This window comes from Equus caballus, chromosome 3 (assembly GCF_041296265.1).
Source record: "Equus caballus isolate H_3958 breed thoroughbred chromosome 3, TB-T2T, whole genome shotgun sequence".
Lineage (NCBI taxonomy): Eukaryota > Metazoa > Chordata > Mammalia > Perissodactyla > Equidae > Equus > Equus caballus.
This window is the reverse complement of record NC_091686.1, coordinates 1866234-1884942: the sequence shown is the minus strand read 5'-3', so window position 1 is coordinate 1884942 and position 18709 is coordinate 1866234. Positions and strand designations below refer to the sequence as shown.

Here is an 18709-nt window from a genome sequence, read left to right as displayed (position 1 = left end):
ACTGCTCTATTTAAAATATTGACCCCTCTCCCTCCCAACACTCCTGATCACCTTTTCCCTGCCCTTTCCCTCCATGGCATCTACTTTTTAATGTACTATACAATGTATTTATTTATATTTATTACAATATAATCTTCCATTAGGCTATAAGCCACATGAGGGCAGGGAATTATCTGTGATTTTCTTTCACTGTGTATCCCAGGTAACCCAGAACAGGACTGTGATAGACATTAATAAATATCTTGAATGAATAAATTAACCTCATTCATTCCATGCAATTTGAAACAAACACTTTTACAGGCTTTACGTTACCCCCACTTTTGATTTAAACCAAGTCCCGCAGACTATCCCTGCACATCACCCTCCAGATCTGCCCATCCTCCTTCTCTCCCCAGACACGGCCCACTGTGACTTTGCAGCGTCTCCCTCCAATCATTGCAACGGCATCCCGCCTTTTGGCTCCCACCCTTCCCTCCACGGCCCCACAGAGGACCTCCTGTGTCACCGCCCTGCTTAAGGCCTTTCTATGGCCCCCAGTGACCTTACACTGAGTCCACACTCTAAAACGGCCCACAGGCCTATGAGCTCTGGCCCCAACTCCTACCATGTCTGCCTATCCTCTCATCCAGCCCAACATAGCCCAGACCTACAGAACTTCTCACTGTTGGCCAAAGAGCTCTCCTGCACACATGTATCTCTTCTGGCTTTCTCCTAAAAATGCTCTCCCCTGCCTCTTTTATGGGGTTTGCTCTGGCTTGTCCTTGGTGACTTGCATACCACCTCCTCCAAGAAGCCTTTCCTAGCTGCTCCTCAGGTTAGGTGAGCAGCCCCTTCTCTGCACTCACATATCACCCCAGGCTTATCTCTGTCAGCTTTTCCGACATCCCCCTGAGACTACATGTGCCTTGGGGATGGGCGTTTTGTCTAATGCTCTAATCACAGTGTGGGGAACAGCACCTTCCCCCACCTGGCACTCTGTAAATGAGATGGGAAGGCAGGCAGGAAGAAAGGGGAGGAGGGAAGAAGAAAGGAAGGAAGGAGGGAAGAAGAAAGGAAGGAAGGAGGGAAGTCCCTAGGTCACAAACGTCCAGCTGTCCTCTGAGCACACGTGGGCTGCGCCTCTCCACGGCTTGAGCTCATGCTTTGGCCCATGAAACGTGAGTGTCACTCACGTGACTGCTGAGCAGAAGCTGAGGGCCAGGGGTCTCCAGGCTCCCTTCGCTGCCTGCAGGGTGGCAGAGGCACGAGTGGAGGTGGAGCCTGTCAGCCCCGGCTGGGAGTAACGGAGGTGCACCGAGCCCCCGCTGACCACGATGGACTTGCAGCGTTGAGCAAGAAAGATGCTCCAGTCATTTCAACTGCTGAGATGTCACGGTTTATTGTTAACCCCGCATAATCACGTCTGTTCTGACAGATGCAGTCGGTTTGACGTACTGGAGAAAATCGCACATTTTTAACCTTTTACTCCCTGAGGTATCAGGCACCACCTTGCCTTTGACGCTACCAAACAATTTAAATCCAATTTTACATTTCCCAAGGGCTTCCTTGGATCCTTGCAAAAATTCTACAGGGTAAACAGTTCAAATACATTGTCCCCTCTCCCACAGACTCAGAAAAGTCCTGGAGTGACCTCCCTGAGATCCCTCGGGCACGAGAGAGGAGAACTCATGCCACAACCCGGGACTCTAACTCCCGGCCCTGCGCTCCTCGCCTGGCTCCAGCAAATAAAATAGCACAGGTCTAAAAACAGTCTACCATCTGGGAAATACCCCAGAAAGAGCTCCTTCTCCTGATACAGAGGAAATATATTGAATCATCAGAACCCCGGGCTCTGGAGCCAGGCTGCCCTGACTTCCCTCCCAACTCCAGCCAGTACAACCCAGGAACCTAGCAAACAGCTTTGTCTCTTGCAGGCTCTGCTCCCCAGCCCTGCACTGGGGGACAACAGTACCTCCTCACAGTCCGGTTGTGAGCTTTAAATAAACTAACCCATGAAGAGGGCTCGCCATGGCGCCTGGCCGATCACAAAGGCTCAGGGAGATTCAGCTACGACTGTCCTGTTCCCACAGACAGAAGGTGCTCTCAGCCTTAGCCCCACTGCCTGTGTTCTAGACAGTAATGCCAGGCTCTTGCCACGGGGCGGCACTGTTGTCTCTGGCCACCCTTCCTTCCTGAGTCACTAACGTGGTTAGTTGCTAAGTTGGTCAAAGATGGAAGGCAGGCAGAGGAGAAAAAGATGTCAAACTATGGTGCTCCGCCCCAAAAAGGGTCCTCTCTGTCACATCAAAAGCTCAGAAAATGCTTCATTCATTCATCTTTGCTGCCTCTTACAGCTGGGGCCCCAAGCCTGGCTATGCTTCAGAAGAGCCTGAAGGGGCTGGTAAAACTGGGTTGTCTGGCCCCACCCCACACACCAAGGTCGGGATCTGGAGCTGGGCCTGGGAGTCTGATGGAGAAGGGTGATTGGAAGTCACCGACACAGAGCAGGGCTGCTCCCACTGCAACGCACGTGCAAGTCCCCTGGGTACTATGCTAAAATGCAGATTCTGATTCAGCTGGTCTGGGGCATGGCTAGGATTCTGCATTTCCAATAAGCTTGCAGGTGATGCCCATGCTGTTGATCCACATACCATACTCCAAGTGCCAAGAGCCTAAAGGACCTGGCCCATTGCCTGGCAAATGGAAGCAGCATACAATGTCCAAGTGCCTACTATGTGGAAGCTCCTTACATGTACTAATTCATTTAGCCTCCCCCAATACTCCCATGAAATCAGTCCTATTGTCCCTGTTTTAAGGATGAGAAGCAAAAACATTAAGTAACTGTCCCAAGATTGAAACAGCTAATTGGCAGCAGATCCAGGACTCACAATACGCTTTTGCCAAATCAAACGTTATTGTTTCATGTAGAATTAAAGTAAACATAATCCAGCTTTCCTCCCTAACTTTCCAGGACAAAGAGGAAAGGCCACTGAGGCAACAGAGCAGAGCTGTGAAGAGGGAAGATTCTGGAGCCAAACTGCCTGGCTTCACAATCACAGCTCTGCCACTTAGGAGCTGTGTGACTCTGATGTGCTGCTCAACCTCTCTGTGCCTCATTTTCTTCATCCCAAAACTTGGAATAATAATAGCACCTACTTCAGGGAGTTGTGATGAGGATTGAGTGAGGTAACTGAATGAGGTACTTCACGGCACCTGGCACCTGTAGGGCTCGGGCACTGTCTGCACTCAGGTCATACCTCCAAGGCCATGAGAACTGCAGGACAAATTAATCTCCAGTTGGGGCTTTAAGGAGCTCACAACCTAACAAGGGAGAGGGGAAGGGCCCTCAGAGTACCCACGGGAGGCGACCACCACCATGCTGCACAGCAAGAGGCAGCCCCCAGTGCCCCAACATGCAACTTATATTAATCTATCTGTACGCATCTCCCCAAAAACGTTTAGTGTCTTGAGTGACTCCACCAACCACCCCACCCAACAAGCCCAGAGAGGGCACAAGACGGGGGCTGTAAATCTGCTGAGCCCTCTGTTCCCAAGCCTCTTACAGTGGGAGCTAACCACGACGTGGGTGACGGCAGTGCGTAAAGACACTTGATTTCTACAAGAGCCCTAAATGCACACCTGCTACTTCATATGGCCTGCTACAGCAAGCCATCCCAACAGTGGAGGAAACCCGCATGGGGATATCCGAGAGCCGGTGGCCAGTCTCGATGTGGGCCTGCTGATTTTCAAAGGTGAATCTAAATAACACTCTGCACTCTGTTGTCACAGTTGAAACTCTAGGCAAGTTGAGCGGGCTCTTTTGGGTGGTAGTTAGCAAATGTGTCTTCAGGAGACGAAACAATCTCAATGCCCATTAGCAGGGGAGTGGTGAAAGAAATGATGGTAATTGTACAAAGAGCTACTGTAGTGCTTAAAAAAAGAATGAGGGGCTCTAGACGCTCTGGTAGAGAAAGATGTCAAAGACACAGAGTTCTAAGCCAACAAGATGCAGACTAGTATGGAGAGTTTGCTATTCCTTGTGCAAAGGTGCTGGGGCAGGGGAGGCGTAGGGGTAGTATATTTGTGTCTACTTGTGTGTGCTTTTAAAAAGTGTGAAGATCCATATAACACTAACAGCGATGGTTACTCATGGTGGGGGGCTCATGGTGGGGGGGAACCAGGCAGAGGGAGGACAAAGGCAAGAGAGGACCCTTCCACTGAATGCCTTTTTAAAGACACTGTGGTTAAAAGCACACAACATAAAATTCACCATCTTCACTATTTTCAAGTGTACAGTTCAATAGCGTTAAGTGTAGTCACACTGTTGTAAAATGGTACTGAATACATTTTAAAACCTTTTAAAATTTTTGAACCACATTATTGTTTTGCCTATTTTAAAAATTAACTTTAAAATCATTATGCCCAAATAAGAAAAATAAAAAGAATCATCGTATTGGAAAGAGTTAGGAAAAAAGAACATGTGCTTTGAAATGAGAATGAACTGAATTCCGATCCCGTCCCTGCTATTTGCTGGTCTTCGCAAGTCACGCATCGCCCTGCGAGCCTCCGGCGAGGGTTACCCGAGAGCTCTCCTAAAGCCAGAGCCAGCACCCCTCCCAGAGTAAGCGGTCAGTTCACAGTGACTGTGATGTTTTCCCTGCGCCTGGCAGAAGGCTGGACAATGTCTTTCACGCAATGGTTTGCAACCTTTGGAGGACCATAATCCCCAGGGGTGCCCGTGAAAAATACACATGCCCAGCGGCCCACTCCAAACCCGCTGCCCCAGAATCTACTAGGCTGGGACTCGAGCACACGTATTTTAGCACCCCCCCACCCCCCCCTTACCCCCCCTTTAATGCACATAGACCAAAGCCAGAGAACAACTAAGGTAGACAGGCCCTGCCTCCTGGACGGCACCTCCTGCCTCCAGCTGCAAAACCTAAATGGACTTTGAGCTCTGGGCTCACAATTCCGCTGGGTGCAAGAGTTGGGGCCCTGGGAGGTGGGAGGTGGCAGGCCACAAGCAGACTGACAAGCAGATGTTGTCATTCTGGACACAGGGGCGTGCCAGCCTCATTACTGGAGTCTGCTAAGAAAAAGAGCTTTGGGGAGCATTTCTCCACGTGTGGGGCGGGGGGCTGCCCTCCCTGCGCTAACAACTTGCGTCACCTTCCTCTCTACGACAGCAGCAGAAAGAGCATGCAGGGTCCCAATTAAATTAAGGCGTCATCCATTTCCTGAGCTTCTGACACATCCCCGCCCCCCAGCTGCTCTCCCCACACCCCGGAGGCGGTGGGGAGAAGACCCAGTCCCCCTTGGTTGCCTGGAGGAGCCCGCTGCAAACTTTCAAGTCAGAGAAAAGCGTGGCCAAATCAGGCTGTTGCTGCTTGCTCACTTTCTTTCGGTTCCCTCTGACGCCCTTTCCATCCGTGGGAGGCTTTTCTGCCAATCACACAGGTCCACATACTTTGCATCCCTGTTCGGCCTTGCCACCTGCTCCCAAAAGATCTGCGTCCCTGAATTTCCCCGGGAATTCTCACTCTCGCTCCCGGCGAAGGGGGCTCGGAATCCGTCCCGCTCCGCCGCGGTCGGGAGCTGCACCGGCGCCGCAGGAGCAGCAGGCGGCGCCGCGGGCCCCGGCGGTCCGGACGCGAGCCCTCGAGCCGCGGAGGCTTTCCTAGAGAGAGCGGGGTGTCCAGCGCACAGAGGCGCAATAAACCCTTGATGAGAGAGCGAGCATGCTCGTGAAACGTGAAATCTTTTCCCCTTACACCTGTCCCCGGCAGCGTCAAGCAACGAGAACGCGTCAGCTGGAAGGGCGGGACCCTCCTCACTGCAGAAATGGGGAACTCGGCCCACAGCCGGAGGCTCACCCAGCCAGCCAGCGAGAAGCGAGGAGCCAGACTCCTGTCCCACCGGCTCTTTGGCCCACCTAGAGCCAGCCCTTAGGCCCACAGACGTGGCTTTTCCAAAAGATCTGCCGTTATGAGCACATCCTTGCATAGGGGACAGTGTACACGGTCCTGAAGCACCAACTACGATGAGTGTTTCCCACACTTGAGTCCTGCACAGCCCCCTTCGTGCTTCTGGACATATCTACACACCACCATTATTCGGTTCACGTTTTTTTAAATCAACTCACTTTTTAAAGTTAAATACGATTATATGGGAAACAGTTTATTCCTACAATAACTGGAAGCCCAGTATTTCTTGCCAAAAACAGGACTATAAAAATAAATACATAACAATCATGATTTCTTAAAAGTCTGGCTGTTTACCAACGAAAATCATCTGCCATACCATCAGTGGTGTGTTTTCCACACTTTAGGAAAAGCTGAGATTCCAGGACAACCTCTCCCAGGGATTCTGAATGAGATGAGGAAAGAGGTGGTGATGAGAGAGAAGGGAGAAGGCAGCCAGAGAGAGAGCCCACTATACTTTTTACTCCGTTGCAGAACAAAGGGAACCCTGACTGACATTCCACATCCTTCCTGCAGTATACACAAACTTCCGGAAACTGCAAGTTATTTTTTCACTCTGGGAAGCTGGAGGGGAAGGGTGGAGACCTGGCTTCCAGTGAACCTGCACTAGCCTGGAGCTCTTACAGAAAACATGATAGCATCTCCAGGAGAGGAGGTCCTTGGAGGTCACCCTGCTGGCCCCCTGTAGATGATGACTGATCCCTCTCCCACACCCTTGTTTGGGGGTCTTCTTGCCTCCGCCTCAGCTCACTGCCAGCCATGGAGGCAGCCTAGGGTAGGGCATGGGCCAGGACAGCAGGAAGGATGAACGTGACCTGGGACTGGAGAAAGAAGAGGCCAAGCGCCCCTTCCCTAGACAATGCCTCTGTGAGCCTGTAGTGAAAGAAGTTTGTCTGCTCAGGATCAGGTTGTAGGGAAAGAGAATCATGGGGCTGTGGGCAAGTCACTTCCCCTCTCTTAGACTTGGTTTCCTCATCTAGAAAATAAAGAGGCTGGATCAGATGGGACCTTACAGTTAGAGCCAGCACCAAGCCGCACGCCAGCCTACAACTCAGGGCTGCCAGGAAAAGATGCTCTCTGGCCAGCTCTGTCTACCAGAGCATGCAGGAGTTTTATAACAGGATGTCAGATGGTCTCCTCCCATTCTCCAGAGAACCAAGAGCCTGTGGTAAGTAGGAGAAAAACCTTCCTATTGTCTGTGTCCTGCAGTCCTGGAATGCAGAAAGGTCATCCTGGGCAGCTTTAGGTCAAGAAGACCCAGTTATTGGTCCTGGGCAGTCACGAACTAGCCTGGTACAAGTCTGGGTGAGGGAGAGCTCAAGGGGAACCAAGCGTGCCTCCACCTTTGTGGTTCTGTGGAAGAGCCTTCAACACTGCAGGCCTGCTGTGCCAGTTCTGGCTCTCCCCCTTCCTAGTGGTGGGGACTTCAGACAAGTTACTTGACCTCCCTAAGTCTCAGTTTTCCATCTGTAAAATGGGCATGACACCTGCTTCTTAGAGTTGTTTGTGGGGGCTAAATGGGATCATTCTTGTAGAGTCAGCCAACCAATAGTTTGCAGAACACCTACTGTTGCAAGCGCTGGGTACATAGCCCAGTTCCTCATATAGGGTTAAGCATGCAAGGAGTATTTGGAAAAGCAATATATATAATGTATACATATGTTACATACATATATATACACACACAGCAATTCCACCACTTCCTTATACATGATATCTCATCTTCTGCCCACCTCTCAGCACTTGATTGCTGTCCCTTGTGGTGGTGACAGCATTCTACCTTTCATTATGGAGGCACTACCTTACTTCACTTCTTCTTTCAGGAAGATAAGCAGAGACCACCCTAGTCACTGTTGCCCCTACCTCCCACCCCACCAGTGTCTATAGAACACCCTGCACATCATAGGCACTTATGTGAAGTTTGTTTGAAATTCCACTGGCCAGGTGGCTCAGGCTAGGCACACGCCTTTGTTTGGCCACTTTGTTCTGAAAGTGTCTGTAACCAGCCAGGTGTTTGCAGTGCACACGGCTGAGTACCCGAAGTCTCACGCCCAGCTTCGCAGCCTCACCCACATATGCGAACCCTACAATTCCTCCACCCTGGCTCAAACAGGGAACTTGACTACAAGGATGCTGAGGCCCTTGCGCCTCTGAGATTTGGAGAATCTATTTATCAAGGAACATCGATCACCTTCTAATGACTTCCCATCACATGTAAAATAGACTCCAGCAACCTTCCCAGGTCCACAAGGCCCCTGTGCTCTGGCCATTGCCTACCTCTCACCCTCAGTCCCTTCTCCTCCTCTCCTCACTCACCCAGCTCCAGGCACATGGGCCTCCTTGCTGCTCTGCAAACACACTAACCACTCTCTGCCTAGAAGCTCTTCTTCAAATATCCCCATGGCTCCCCAACTTCATTCAGATCCCTGTTCAGATGTCAGCTCCTCAGAGAGGCCTCCTCCAGCCAGCCTGTCTGAAGTAGCACAAACACGCCTCCTCCATTTCATAATCTTCACCACTGTCAGCACACTCTTTTTCTCCATTCTTCATATTTCCATGTGGAGGGAGACCAGCGACCATCTCTCCTGGCCTGTCTCCCTACCCATCATTCCCTCTTCTCTATAGGAGGATTGAGTTGTCTGATCGATGAGCTTGGGAGAAGACACTGAGCATGCTCAACACAGCCCCTTCTCTTGGAGAGCCAGCCCGCTTCAGAGAGTACATTCTTGTCTGTGCTCTGTCTCACAGAATGGGGCCTCCCACCTGCCCAGGAAGGAAGGGGAAGAAGAGAAGGCCTGAGGGTGTCCAGCTGTGCCAGTCACTAGACTCTGTCTTGTTCTCCAGTAAAGCATTAATTAGCCACATCCTCCATTCAACTTCATCAGTTAAAAGTTTAAGTATCTGTCTGTCTCCTATATTGGCCCATCAATTGACTATGAATTTAGATGTGTTTCTTTTATCTATTGGTGCATAACAAATCACCCAGAATTCGGTAGCTTAACTTAACAATTTGCTATTTCGCATGAGTCTGTAGGTTAACCAGATGGTTCTTTTGCTTCACAAGGTATTAGCTGAAAGGTTGGACCAGCTGGAAAGTCCAAAACAGCCTCATTCACATGGCTGGTATTTGGTGCTGGGAGCATGAGGGGCCTTGGCTCTCCTCCACATAGTTGCCTAGGCTTCCTCTTGGCATGGTAACTAAGTTTCAAGTAAGACTGTTCCACAAGCAAGCATTCCAAAAGGAAGGAAGTAGAAGCTAACAGTCTTCTTAAGAATTGGTCTTGGCAGTCCCGGAATATCACTTCTACTGGATTCTACTGGTCACTGTAGTCATAGAGCCAGGCCAGATTCTTGATGTAAAGAGCAGTATAGTCACACAGGGAGGGCAGGGACCGTTGAGGCCATCTTTGCAGACTGCCTACCACAGATGGGAAATAGAACACCAAGCCCTCCAAATCCCCCAGTCACTCCCTGACCCTCTATCATTCATTCATTCATTGTCTCCTCCCTTCTAGTAAGCTCGGGAGAGCAGACACCTTGCTTCGTTCATTGTTCTATTCCAGCCTTTAGAACAATTCCTGGTACAGGTAGGTACTCAGTAACTATTTGTTGAATGAGTGAATTAATTAAACAATCAGGCATTCAATTGCTTTAACCAGCCACAGGAAGGTGAACAGGCCAATGAGGCTTCATGGAAGAAGTGAGACTTAAGCTTTAAAGACAGGTAGGCCTGGCAAGAACATGTTCTGTAGATAAGTTGATGAGAAGCAGTGATGGCTACTGGACGGCGAATTGCCCAGTCACGTGCTCGGTGGACACACAACTGACCAGGACCCTCTTTGCCCATGTTGTGCCACACTCGATACAGACAGGACAGCATGTCGGAGGGCACTCAGGGAGCTTCCATGAGCTCTGATGTGTGTGTGTGTCCCACAGGGAGTACGCAGAAAGGAGGAAGAGACAATTTCCACTCACCCCGCTCCAGGGACAGAGCTTTCTCTGAACTTGTGTAGACCAGTGGCTCTCAACAGAGCGGGATGAATTTTGCCCCCCAGCCAACATTAGGCAACATCTGAAGACATTTTTGTTGTTGTCACAACTAGGGTGGGAGGCACTACTCGTGAGTGGAGGCCAGGGATGCTGCCAAACGTCCTATAATTCACAGGACAGGCCCCCACAGCAAAGCATCATCTGGCCCCAAAGGTCGATTGTCCCATTGTTGAGAAACCCTGCTGGAAAGGGAGATGGGGAAATTCTGCGAATTAGGGGTATCCAGGAATTGGCAGACAGCAGGCAATCTCTGTAATCGCACTTGGCCCAGAAACTGTGTTCCTACCCAAGACAATTGAGTCTTATAATAATTCCTCTCAATATTATAGCAGTTTGAATTAATGTTAGAGTAGTTTCAATGCATGGATAATAAAAATGCAAAGGAATTTGAAAGGGAGAGAAATGCAAGACCGGAAGCAGCAGAAATACCTAGCTTTCTCTGCAGCTAAGGAGAAACAAGCCCCCAGCACTTTAATGTCGAGATTCTATCCCCAACATCCTTCTCCAATTTCTCCCCAGTCCAAGCCACCATCAGCTCTCTCCTGGACCAACACCCACTAAGTGTTCTTCCCAGGTCCACTCCAGCCCCCTCCAAGTTGCATCCCCCAGGGAAGGGAAAGAGCTCTTAGAGCACAAATTAAACGGTGTACTTGCTGCTTAAAAACCTGGGAAGGCTTCCTGCTGCACTTAGATAAACACAAAATCTGTAACTGGCCCTCCAGGTTCTGGAGGGCACAGCCTCATCCTACCTCTGGGTGCTCCCTTGCCTCAGCACAATCCAGCCATGAAGGGCTGCAGCCAGATAGGCAAGGCTGCTTTCCATTCCTGGAATACTTCAAGCTCATTCCAGCCTCAGGTCACTACTGCCATGGAGCTGAGGGTCTGATGACATCTGGAGATGGACATGAATCAGTCATATCACACAAGCATACGTAAAACTAGCCCTAGTGCTATAAGCAAGAGGCCACAGTGCCCCATGAGCCTGTGACGAGGTGATTTGACTCATCAGAGAAGCCAGTAAATGAATTCTTAAGTCACTCTTGAACTGAGATCTGATGGATGAGCAGGCATTGACTATGTAAAAAGAAGGCAGGAAGAGGGAACAGCTGTGTAAATGCCCTGAGGCAGCGTAAGCTAGGCCAGGTGAGGAGAGCAGAGGTGGAGTAAGCAGGAGCCAGATCTTGCAAGGGCTGCAACTCAAGGTAAGGAGTTCAGATATCATTCTGAGCATAAGAGGAAGTTCTTGAAGGGTCTTAAGCAAGAGATTGACTGATAATATTTGCAATTTGAGAAGATTACTCTGGGTGCAGCATCAATATTTGTAAATAATTTCTCCCAACCTTATATCAGTCATAGCTCCTGAAATTGAGAGAGGCCAGGAAGAACATAGGGTAGACCCCACAGTTGTCAAAGGGAGAGATGATGGCTTGGACTAGTGACAAGGGGGATGAGAGGAATTAAACAGTTCGCAAATTTATTAAAACTTGTGTGTGGCTGAAGCATAATTGTATTCCTGTTTCTTACTCTAAAGCCCTAGATGTTATTACACCAAAAACAAAGAACCCAGGAAGATACACCATCCTAGAGATTGCTGGCCAGGGGGGCATCTTGGGTCTGTTTATCAGATGGGTCGGGTGTGCCAAGCAACGTTCAATGTGCAAGTCTATCTGTTTTTGACAGCATCTCAACTCAAGTAGGGTCTAAGCACTAGGGGGCTGGTTATGAGAACATATTATCTCCTCTTGTTTACTTCTGCACAAGGGCAGAAAAGGAGGCTGGTTGCACATAAAGGCTTGTTGTCATTATGGCATAGCACATAAGTGCACCCAGCACAGAGTCAGTCTTGCCTGGATTCAAATGCCTATCCCTTCGGCTTCACTTATCAGCATTGTGGAATGTTCCAGAACCAGTTTATGCTTATCCTCATCTTTAAAATAGGAATGATAATAATAGCAACCACTGTTGGGGTTTTAGGAGGCCAATAAACACTCTTTCTCCCCCTCCTGCATTTAGAACTGAGAAATAGAAGCAAGTGTCAGACAGGTAGAGATCACAATGTCATGTTTATTACTGACAAAGCTGGACTAGAGGATGTGGCTGAGGTTAAAATTCTTCACCCAGTCACTGCCACAGTGGGCAACCGCCGACAGCAGACAACAGCACACCCACTCTGAGGCCAGGGTGGTCCAACCCAGCACCGAGCCTTCCAGGAGTCACCAGATGGGCCAGGGAAGCTTTCCTCCTGCCCTGGGGAAGAGTGAGCCCGGGCACTGGAAGCTGGATGTGTGCCCTCCTCCTTTGCCCTGCTGGGGAAGAGGGTAGGAATCTACCCCCGCCCCGCCTCCATTAGAACATGAGAAGGGGAAATAACTGATTCCCTCAACACCATCTCATGGGGTAGTTGTGGAGATTAGAGAAAAATACAGAAAGTGTCTGGATTATAGACTGTCGAAGTCTTATCCCTGGCATCAACTGCCCTGGGCTAGTAAGGCCACCAGATAGGCAAGGCTGGGCAATGAGGGAAGCTGTGGTTTAGAAATTGCATGAAGCAAGGGAGTTTCTTAGAAGGGGATTTCTCTCTCTCCCTCTCTCTCCTTGTTCCCCTCACTCAGGAAACCTTGAGAGTTCCCTAAAGGGAAATGCTGACCACATATGAACTGGCAAGTCTTCTGAACAGGGGGAAAAAACCCCAAAGCTGTATCTCCGGTGCTACACCAACCCAGTAACTTATGAACACAGCATAATGGCCCAGCTCTTTCAGGGGTGTGTACATGCACTACTTTTGTTATTCTAGGGCAGATTTTTGCCGTGGAAGGAAAAGGTGCTGTTGTGTATTTTTCAAGGCAGCCCCTCCTCACCCCCTTTGCAATTAAGCAATTAAGAATCACTGGCAGGGAAGTTACTGGGAGCAAACAGGAACCACCCTGGGGAAAGCCCTGTCCAATCGCTGAACAATAGCAACTCCATTTAAGGTGAGTGCAATGAGAAGACAGGAAACAACATGTTGTGTTGACTGCAGCTCTGGGTGCAATCTGTCAGCAAGGCCACACTCGCCACCTGACCTGCCTCAGCCAATCTCAGGTCATCTACCTGATGGAGGAAGGCTGCTGGTTGTGTGGACACCAAGGGAAAAGCCCAGGGGAACAGGAAGTTGTTGGTCTGTGAGCCCAGTAGTTCTCTTCCCTGTGCTGAGTCATCCCTCAGTGGAGCACCAGGGGACCACACCTGCCCGAGTTTCCGAGGCATATGGAAAACCCCAGCAGCCGGGATCCCTGGGAGGTTTTATCTTGGGTAATCCCTCTTACCAAGACCATTCCCTATTGGCATTTCCAACGGTGACATCTTTAGATCCCCTCTTTCTCCTCAAGGGGAAATCTCCACAGATGGGGAGGGGTCCTAGGCCCACAAGTTCAGTATTGTTCCATAATCCACACAAAGCTTTTCCATGAAAACGGAGCCTTAAATATACTGCTAATTTAGCAATAGCTAATATTTAGTGATCACTTACTGTGTCCAGGTACTATATTAATTTTCACAACAATAAGAAGTACTATTGTTATCCACATTTTACAAATGAGGAATTAAGACAGAGAGAAGTTAAGTAATATTCCCACGGTCCCTAATTATCTCCTATAGCCACAAGATTTAGCCCAGAGAAGGGAAACCAACACTTTATCCTTCACAAAGTGTTTTCATGGACTCAGAGAACGTAAGGCCTGGAAAAGACTTTCGAGATAACTGAGTGCAACCCTTGCTTCTACAGACGGGGAAACCCTGGAACGGGGCTAGGGTGCATTCGCCTACGTCCCACAGGAAAATCAAGGATGAACCCCTAATCCCCCACTTCTTGCACCTCTCCTATCACACATCCCCCTTCTTCCCTCCCAGAGTAAATCACTGTCCTGAATCTTCCTTAATCATTTCTTTGCTTTCCAATTCTCCACACTTATTATTCCCATTTTCTTCTCTTCCTGTTACCATTGTTGATGCGGGGTCGGTGAGCCGAGGAGTCGAAAGAAAGATTTCTTAGACTCTTAAGATCTGGCAGTAGTGCTCTTTTATTTAGAGAATAGTGTAGCATGGGGACAGGACCCATGGGCAGTCAGAGCTTCTGCTGCCCCCCAGTTGAGGGTTAGAGCTAAATTTAAGGCATAGGTATATGATTCATCTCTTTACAAGACAAAGGAAAGAACATGAAAAAAAAGTTAAAATGGTATCAGTGCAGGTGGGGTCTGGTCATTGGGTGATCCCATGACTTTTAGACAAGAATCAAATCGGATTAAGTAAAGGTCAGAAAGGTTAGACGCCACCACCCTAAACCAGTTACATGAGATTGCCAGACAGCAACCAACTTAAGTTCTTGCCTTCCCCATTAAGAGCTTCTAGGGACAAGGTCATCTCTCCTCTTCTTCCTGGTACAGAGAGGGAGGCACGTTCTACAGGTAGAGATTTACCTTACAAATGTAAATGTGTCCCAACAAGGGCAAGTTCCATTCCCCAGAGCCTCCTTCCCTGTCCCAGTTTATCGAAAGCAATCAGCCCAAAACAATCCTGATGCCAAAGAGACATATCCTGGGGTGGCCAATTTCAGGTCCCTACAAGGTCATCCCCCCTTCCTTCACAAACGCAAATGTCTCAAAGGGGCAAGCAAAATTCCAGTCCTCGGAGCCTGCTTCTCATCTGCAGTTTTAAAAGTAACCAGCCTAAAAATCCTCATCATAAACCATTTTAAAATTAAGCAGCCTAAAAATCCTCCTCAATTGTTACTGAAACAACAAGGCAAAGGAGAGCAAAGGAAGGGAGGGAGAGGGAGATGTGTAGGGAGAAACGGAGGGAAGGAAAGGAAGGAAAGAAAGAAGCATCTGCCTATAAATTAATGAGAAGCTGGATAACTCAATTCCTAGAACCCTAGTTGGGCTTCAAACGTCTGAAGGCAAGCCAAATCCCCTGTGTGCCACCGGGTCAGCCCCGCCTCCTGGCTCGGAGCCTCCATTGCCCCATCTGTAAAGCCAGAAATACACCACCCACAGGTTACCCGAGAGCGACGCGCCCTCACCAAAGAACGCCGCCAGGCTCCTCTCTGGAGCCACTGCTAGCCCTCAACAAACATGGCGTCCGAGCGTGACGTCGACTTCCGTCGCCCCCTCCGCCCCTCCGCCCCGGGGGCGGCGAGCCTCGATGACGGCGGCGGGCTCGGCGCATGCGCGGCGGCGCGGCCCGGCCGGGCGGCGCAGGGGCGGAGGGCCTGCTCGCAGTCGCCCAGCCGCGGCGGCCGCGGCGCGATGGTGTAGGGCGGCGGGGCGGGGCGGCGCGGGCGAGGCGGCCGGTGGGCCGACGCCGCCTGCGGGCTCGGGAACGGGCGGCGCCGCCGCGGGAGGCGCGCGGCCATGGCGGCGCGGGCGGTGCTGGACGAATTCACGGCGCCCGCCGCGAAGGCGGCGCTGCTGGAGCGGGGCCGTGGCCGCATCGAGGGCCTGTTCGGCGTGAGCCTGGCCGTGCTGGGCGCGCTCGGCGCCGAGGAGCCGCCGCCCGCGCGCATCTGGGTGCAGCTGCGCGGCGCGCAGGAGGCGGTGCACAGCGCCAAGGTGAGTGCCCGCCGGCCTGCTGCGGGGCCCCGGCCCGGCGCCTCAGTTTCCCCGGGGTGGGCCGGCGCTGACGCCGGCGCCCGCTGGGGGCTGTCGCGAGGGCCGTCCTCCCGGCCGTGGGGTGCGGCCGCCCCCTCGCTGCCCCAGGCCTGCGCTGCGGGGGCCCTGAAGCTTTGGGGGATTTCGCTTCCCTTGGAGAGGCTGGCAGAACCGTAGTGGTAGTAAAATACTCAACGTCAAGAAGGGAGAGGGGTTTAATAATCGTATTAGACGAGCATTCCGTGTATCGATAGCATGTACAACTAACATCTGATGGTTATAGCACGTCGGACATGGTGCCAGATACTTCAGAAGGATTCTCTAACGCAGCCCTTAAAAAAGCCCATGAGGTAGATTTTATTATCGTCCGCCTGCTCTCTCTCTTTAAATTAACAGCTGGGGAAACTGAAACTCGAAGAGGTGACTCACCTTCTCTCTAAATCAGCGTTTCAGACTTAAACCTACTTGACACCTTCAGCTTCCTCCACCCTCCCCAAGCCGGGAAACAGCGACGAAGTCCATCCCCGCCTCCCAGGCATCCGCGTTCCCGCAGGGTTTCCCATCCAGAGCGAGGGGGAGCCAGGATTCGGACTCAGGGCGTGTGTGTCCAGAGCCCGTGTTCTGGAGACCAGTCTCCCAATTAGGAGCCCTCCGGAGGTAGGGAGGGGGGTCCTGTTTTGGCATCCGACTTCAGAAGTTTCACGGTGCCCTTGAAGAAACTGATTAGCTGTAACTCTGACTTTCTTAGTTTATCTGGATGCTTGCTTTTAACCTGTTGAGAGGAGACAGGACACAACTGTATGATTCTTCACAGCTTAACTTAAAAACGTTGTGGATGTTGAATCAAGTTTGCTTTCTTGTTCTTGATTTTTTAAACCAGTCTAGCTTTTTCCCACTCCCCTCCTTTTTTTCTCTCCAGCTACCTAATTTCTTCCCACTCCCCGGGGCTCAAAAGTGTGACATGTCTAAATCCTGTTACTGCTTCTGAAGGTCTCTCACATGCGTTGATTCCTCTCCATTACGTTACTCTTGTGAACAGACGTCCATTCTTGGTGTGGGCGCCCACCTTACTCCCTTGCCTTTGCTCTCTCCCTGGTACAACTCACAGTAGACTAATCCTCCTACAAAAAGTCATCCTCCTGCCATGGGACCTACTAGGGCCTCCTGTTGCCTATCTCATTCACTCTACACTTCTCTGATTTACAAAACACTTATTAATCCAATCTCACCTTATTTTCTCAATTCTCTGCTTTAGCAGCTCTCAGCTTAAACCTCCACTCTAACCTGACTAGTTTCACTGCTTTTACTGTGGGCTCTGCCTGCTCCCCGTGCGTCTTTTCTCAAGACTCACCCGAGGTGTAGAAAGTGCTGCTTTTGGTCTACAGAAAAGCCCTGCCTGTCCTGCCACACTCTCCCAACTCCAGTTCCCTGGCCTGTCCCTGCCAGCCGGTTTAGCATAAGCTAATTGGGAAGGTGTGTCTTACAGTATTCTGGTAGTATGTGTCCACCTGCATGATGTGTGTTACTCATAATCCAACCCTCCCACCTGAAAGAATCTTTTTTTTTTTTGCCCGTGTTGTTGTAAGTGTTGAAAGGTAAGTGTTGAAAGCCACACTCAAGGGCTTTATGTTGTTCTTATTTCCTTTTGGAGTTTCTTTTACATTCTTTTGAGCAAGAGAAAACCATTAACTTGATTTAAAAAATTAAAAACAGGAAAGCAAACCTCAACATCTACAATATTTTAAGATAAGCTGTGGAGGAGAAGAAAGTTTGGGGGAAGGAAGATTTATAAAGAAGAACTTTTTAAACTAGGTAATAGGGTCTCTAATTAAAATAAGGTGCAGGCAACTGTTCTGGGTCCCATCGAGTGGTTTACTTTGTTTCCCTCCTTTAAAAATGCTAGTTCGCGCCCCTGGAGCATCAGGCTAGAGTGGAGGAGGTTGTGGAGGTCTAGTTAGCAAGGGCTCCATGGCCTGGAGAGACATGAGATGGGGCTACTGGTGGAGAGTGAGAATGCCCTGGGAGGTTAACAAAAAGGCACGCGTTCTCGAAGAGTGGCCACTTTTGTCAAAGGGGAAATTTGTTGGAGGAAGCAGCACTTGAGCTGGGCTTTGAAGAACCAGGAAGATTCCTAGGTGGAAGTGGCTGTGAGTAAAGGCCTAGAAGCCAGAAAACAGGGCGTGTCTTGGCGGGAGGGGTCCAGGTCCCCTGTGAGAGGTGAAGCCTCACGGGACCCAAATGCCAGGCTCTAAAGCTGTAGGGCCTTATTCACTAGGGCATCCTGAGCATTTTGAGAGAAGAAAGTTTTGTCTAAAACTCCATATTTGGAGGCAGGAACACCCAACTGTGGAAAGGACATTGTTCCAAGTTAGAGCTGGGCATGGGTGGGGTAGCAAGGCTTTCTCTGGCACTTGCTTGGCAACTGAGTATCGATGTAGGGATTGAGAGAGGGGTCTTAAGTCCTCTCTCAGGAAGGGTGGTGGATACGTTGTTTGACCTGTTGGTTGGTGGGGCTGGGCTGGTAGCTTTCATGTAAAGAAAACTTAATGTTCCAGGAAGTACACTAATTGTTGCCCTTGGCCTCAAGAAACCCACAGCCTAGTAGGGGAGACAAACTTGGAAACAAACAGGCTGGCATGGTACATGTAACAGTTGAAGTATGTGCAGGGTGTTGCATTAATAGAGGAGAGGAAGGGTTGCTCTGCCCAACTGGGTGCTAAAGGATGAACTAGAGTTTTCCAGAGGGAAGAGCATGTGCAGAATCACAGGGATGTGAAATAGTGCTGTTTTATCACGGATTCCTCAAGTGGAGGAAATGGGCAGAGGTGGGAAGGGGTCAGGTCACAAAGCACTTGGGACCTGCTGGAAAACATGGGTATTCCCGCTCAGACAGGCAGTGGAGAGTCATGGAAGGGTTGTAAGAACATGAGTGATGCCATCAGATTCGCAATTCTAAGAAACACCTCCCTTGTCAGTATTAATACCTCTAGGCTTGTGCTGTTCAGTGTGGTCCGTTGCTGGTTTGTGATGATAGAAGTACAGAAATGGAGAGTAAGTGTTTTTTATAGCAGTGTG

General features: G+C 50.2%; 1 protein-coding gene across 1 annotated transcript in view; it reads left to right on the top strand.

Annotated features, from left to right (window-relative positions):
- Positions 1-15214: 15214 nt before the first annotated feature.
- N4BP1 (NEDD4 binding protein 1) overlaps positions 15215-18709 on the top strand; it is a 47214-nt gene continuing 43719 nt past the window's right edge. The window contains exon 1 of the mRNA XM_023636926.2: positions 15215-15595. Within this exon, the coding sequence (XP_023492694.2) occupies positions 15398-15595 (198 nt within the window). The 5' untranslated portion in view covers positions 15215-15397. The remainder of the gene's footprint in view (positions 15596-18709) is intronic.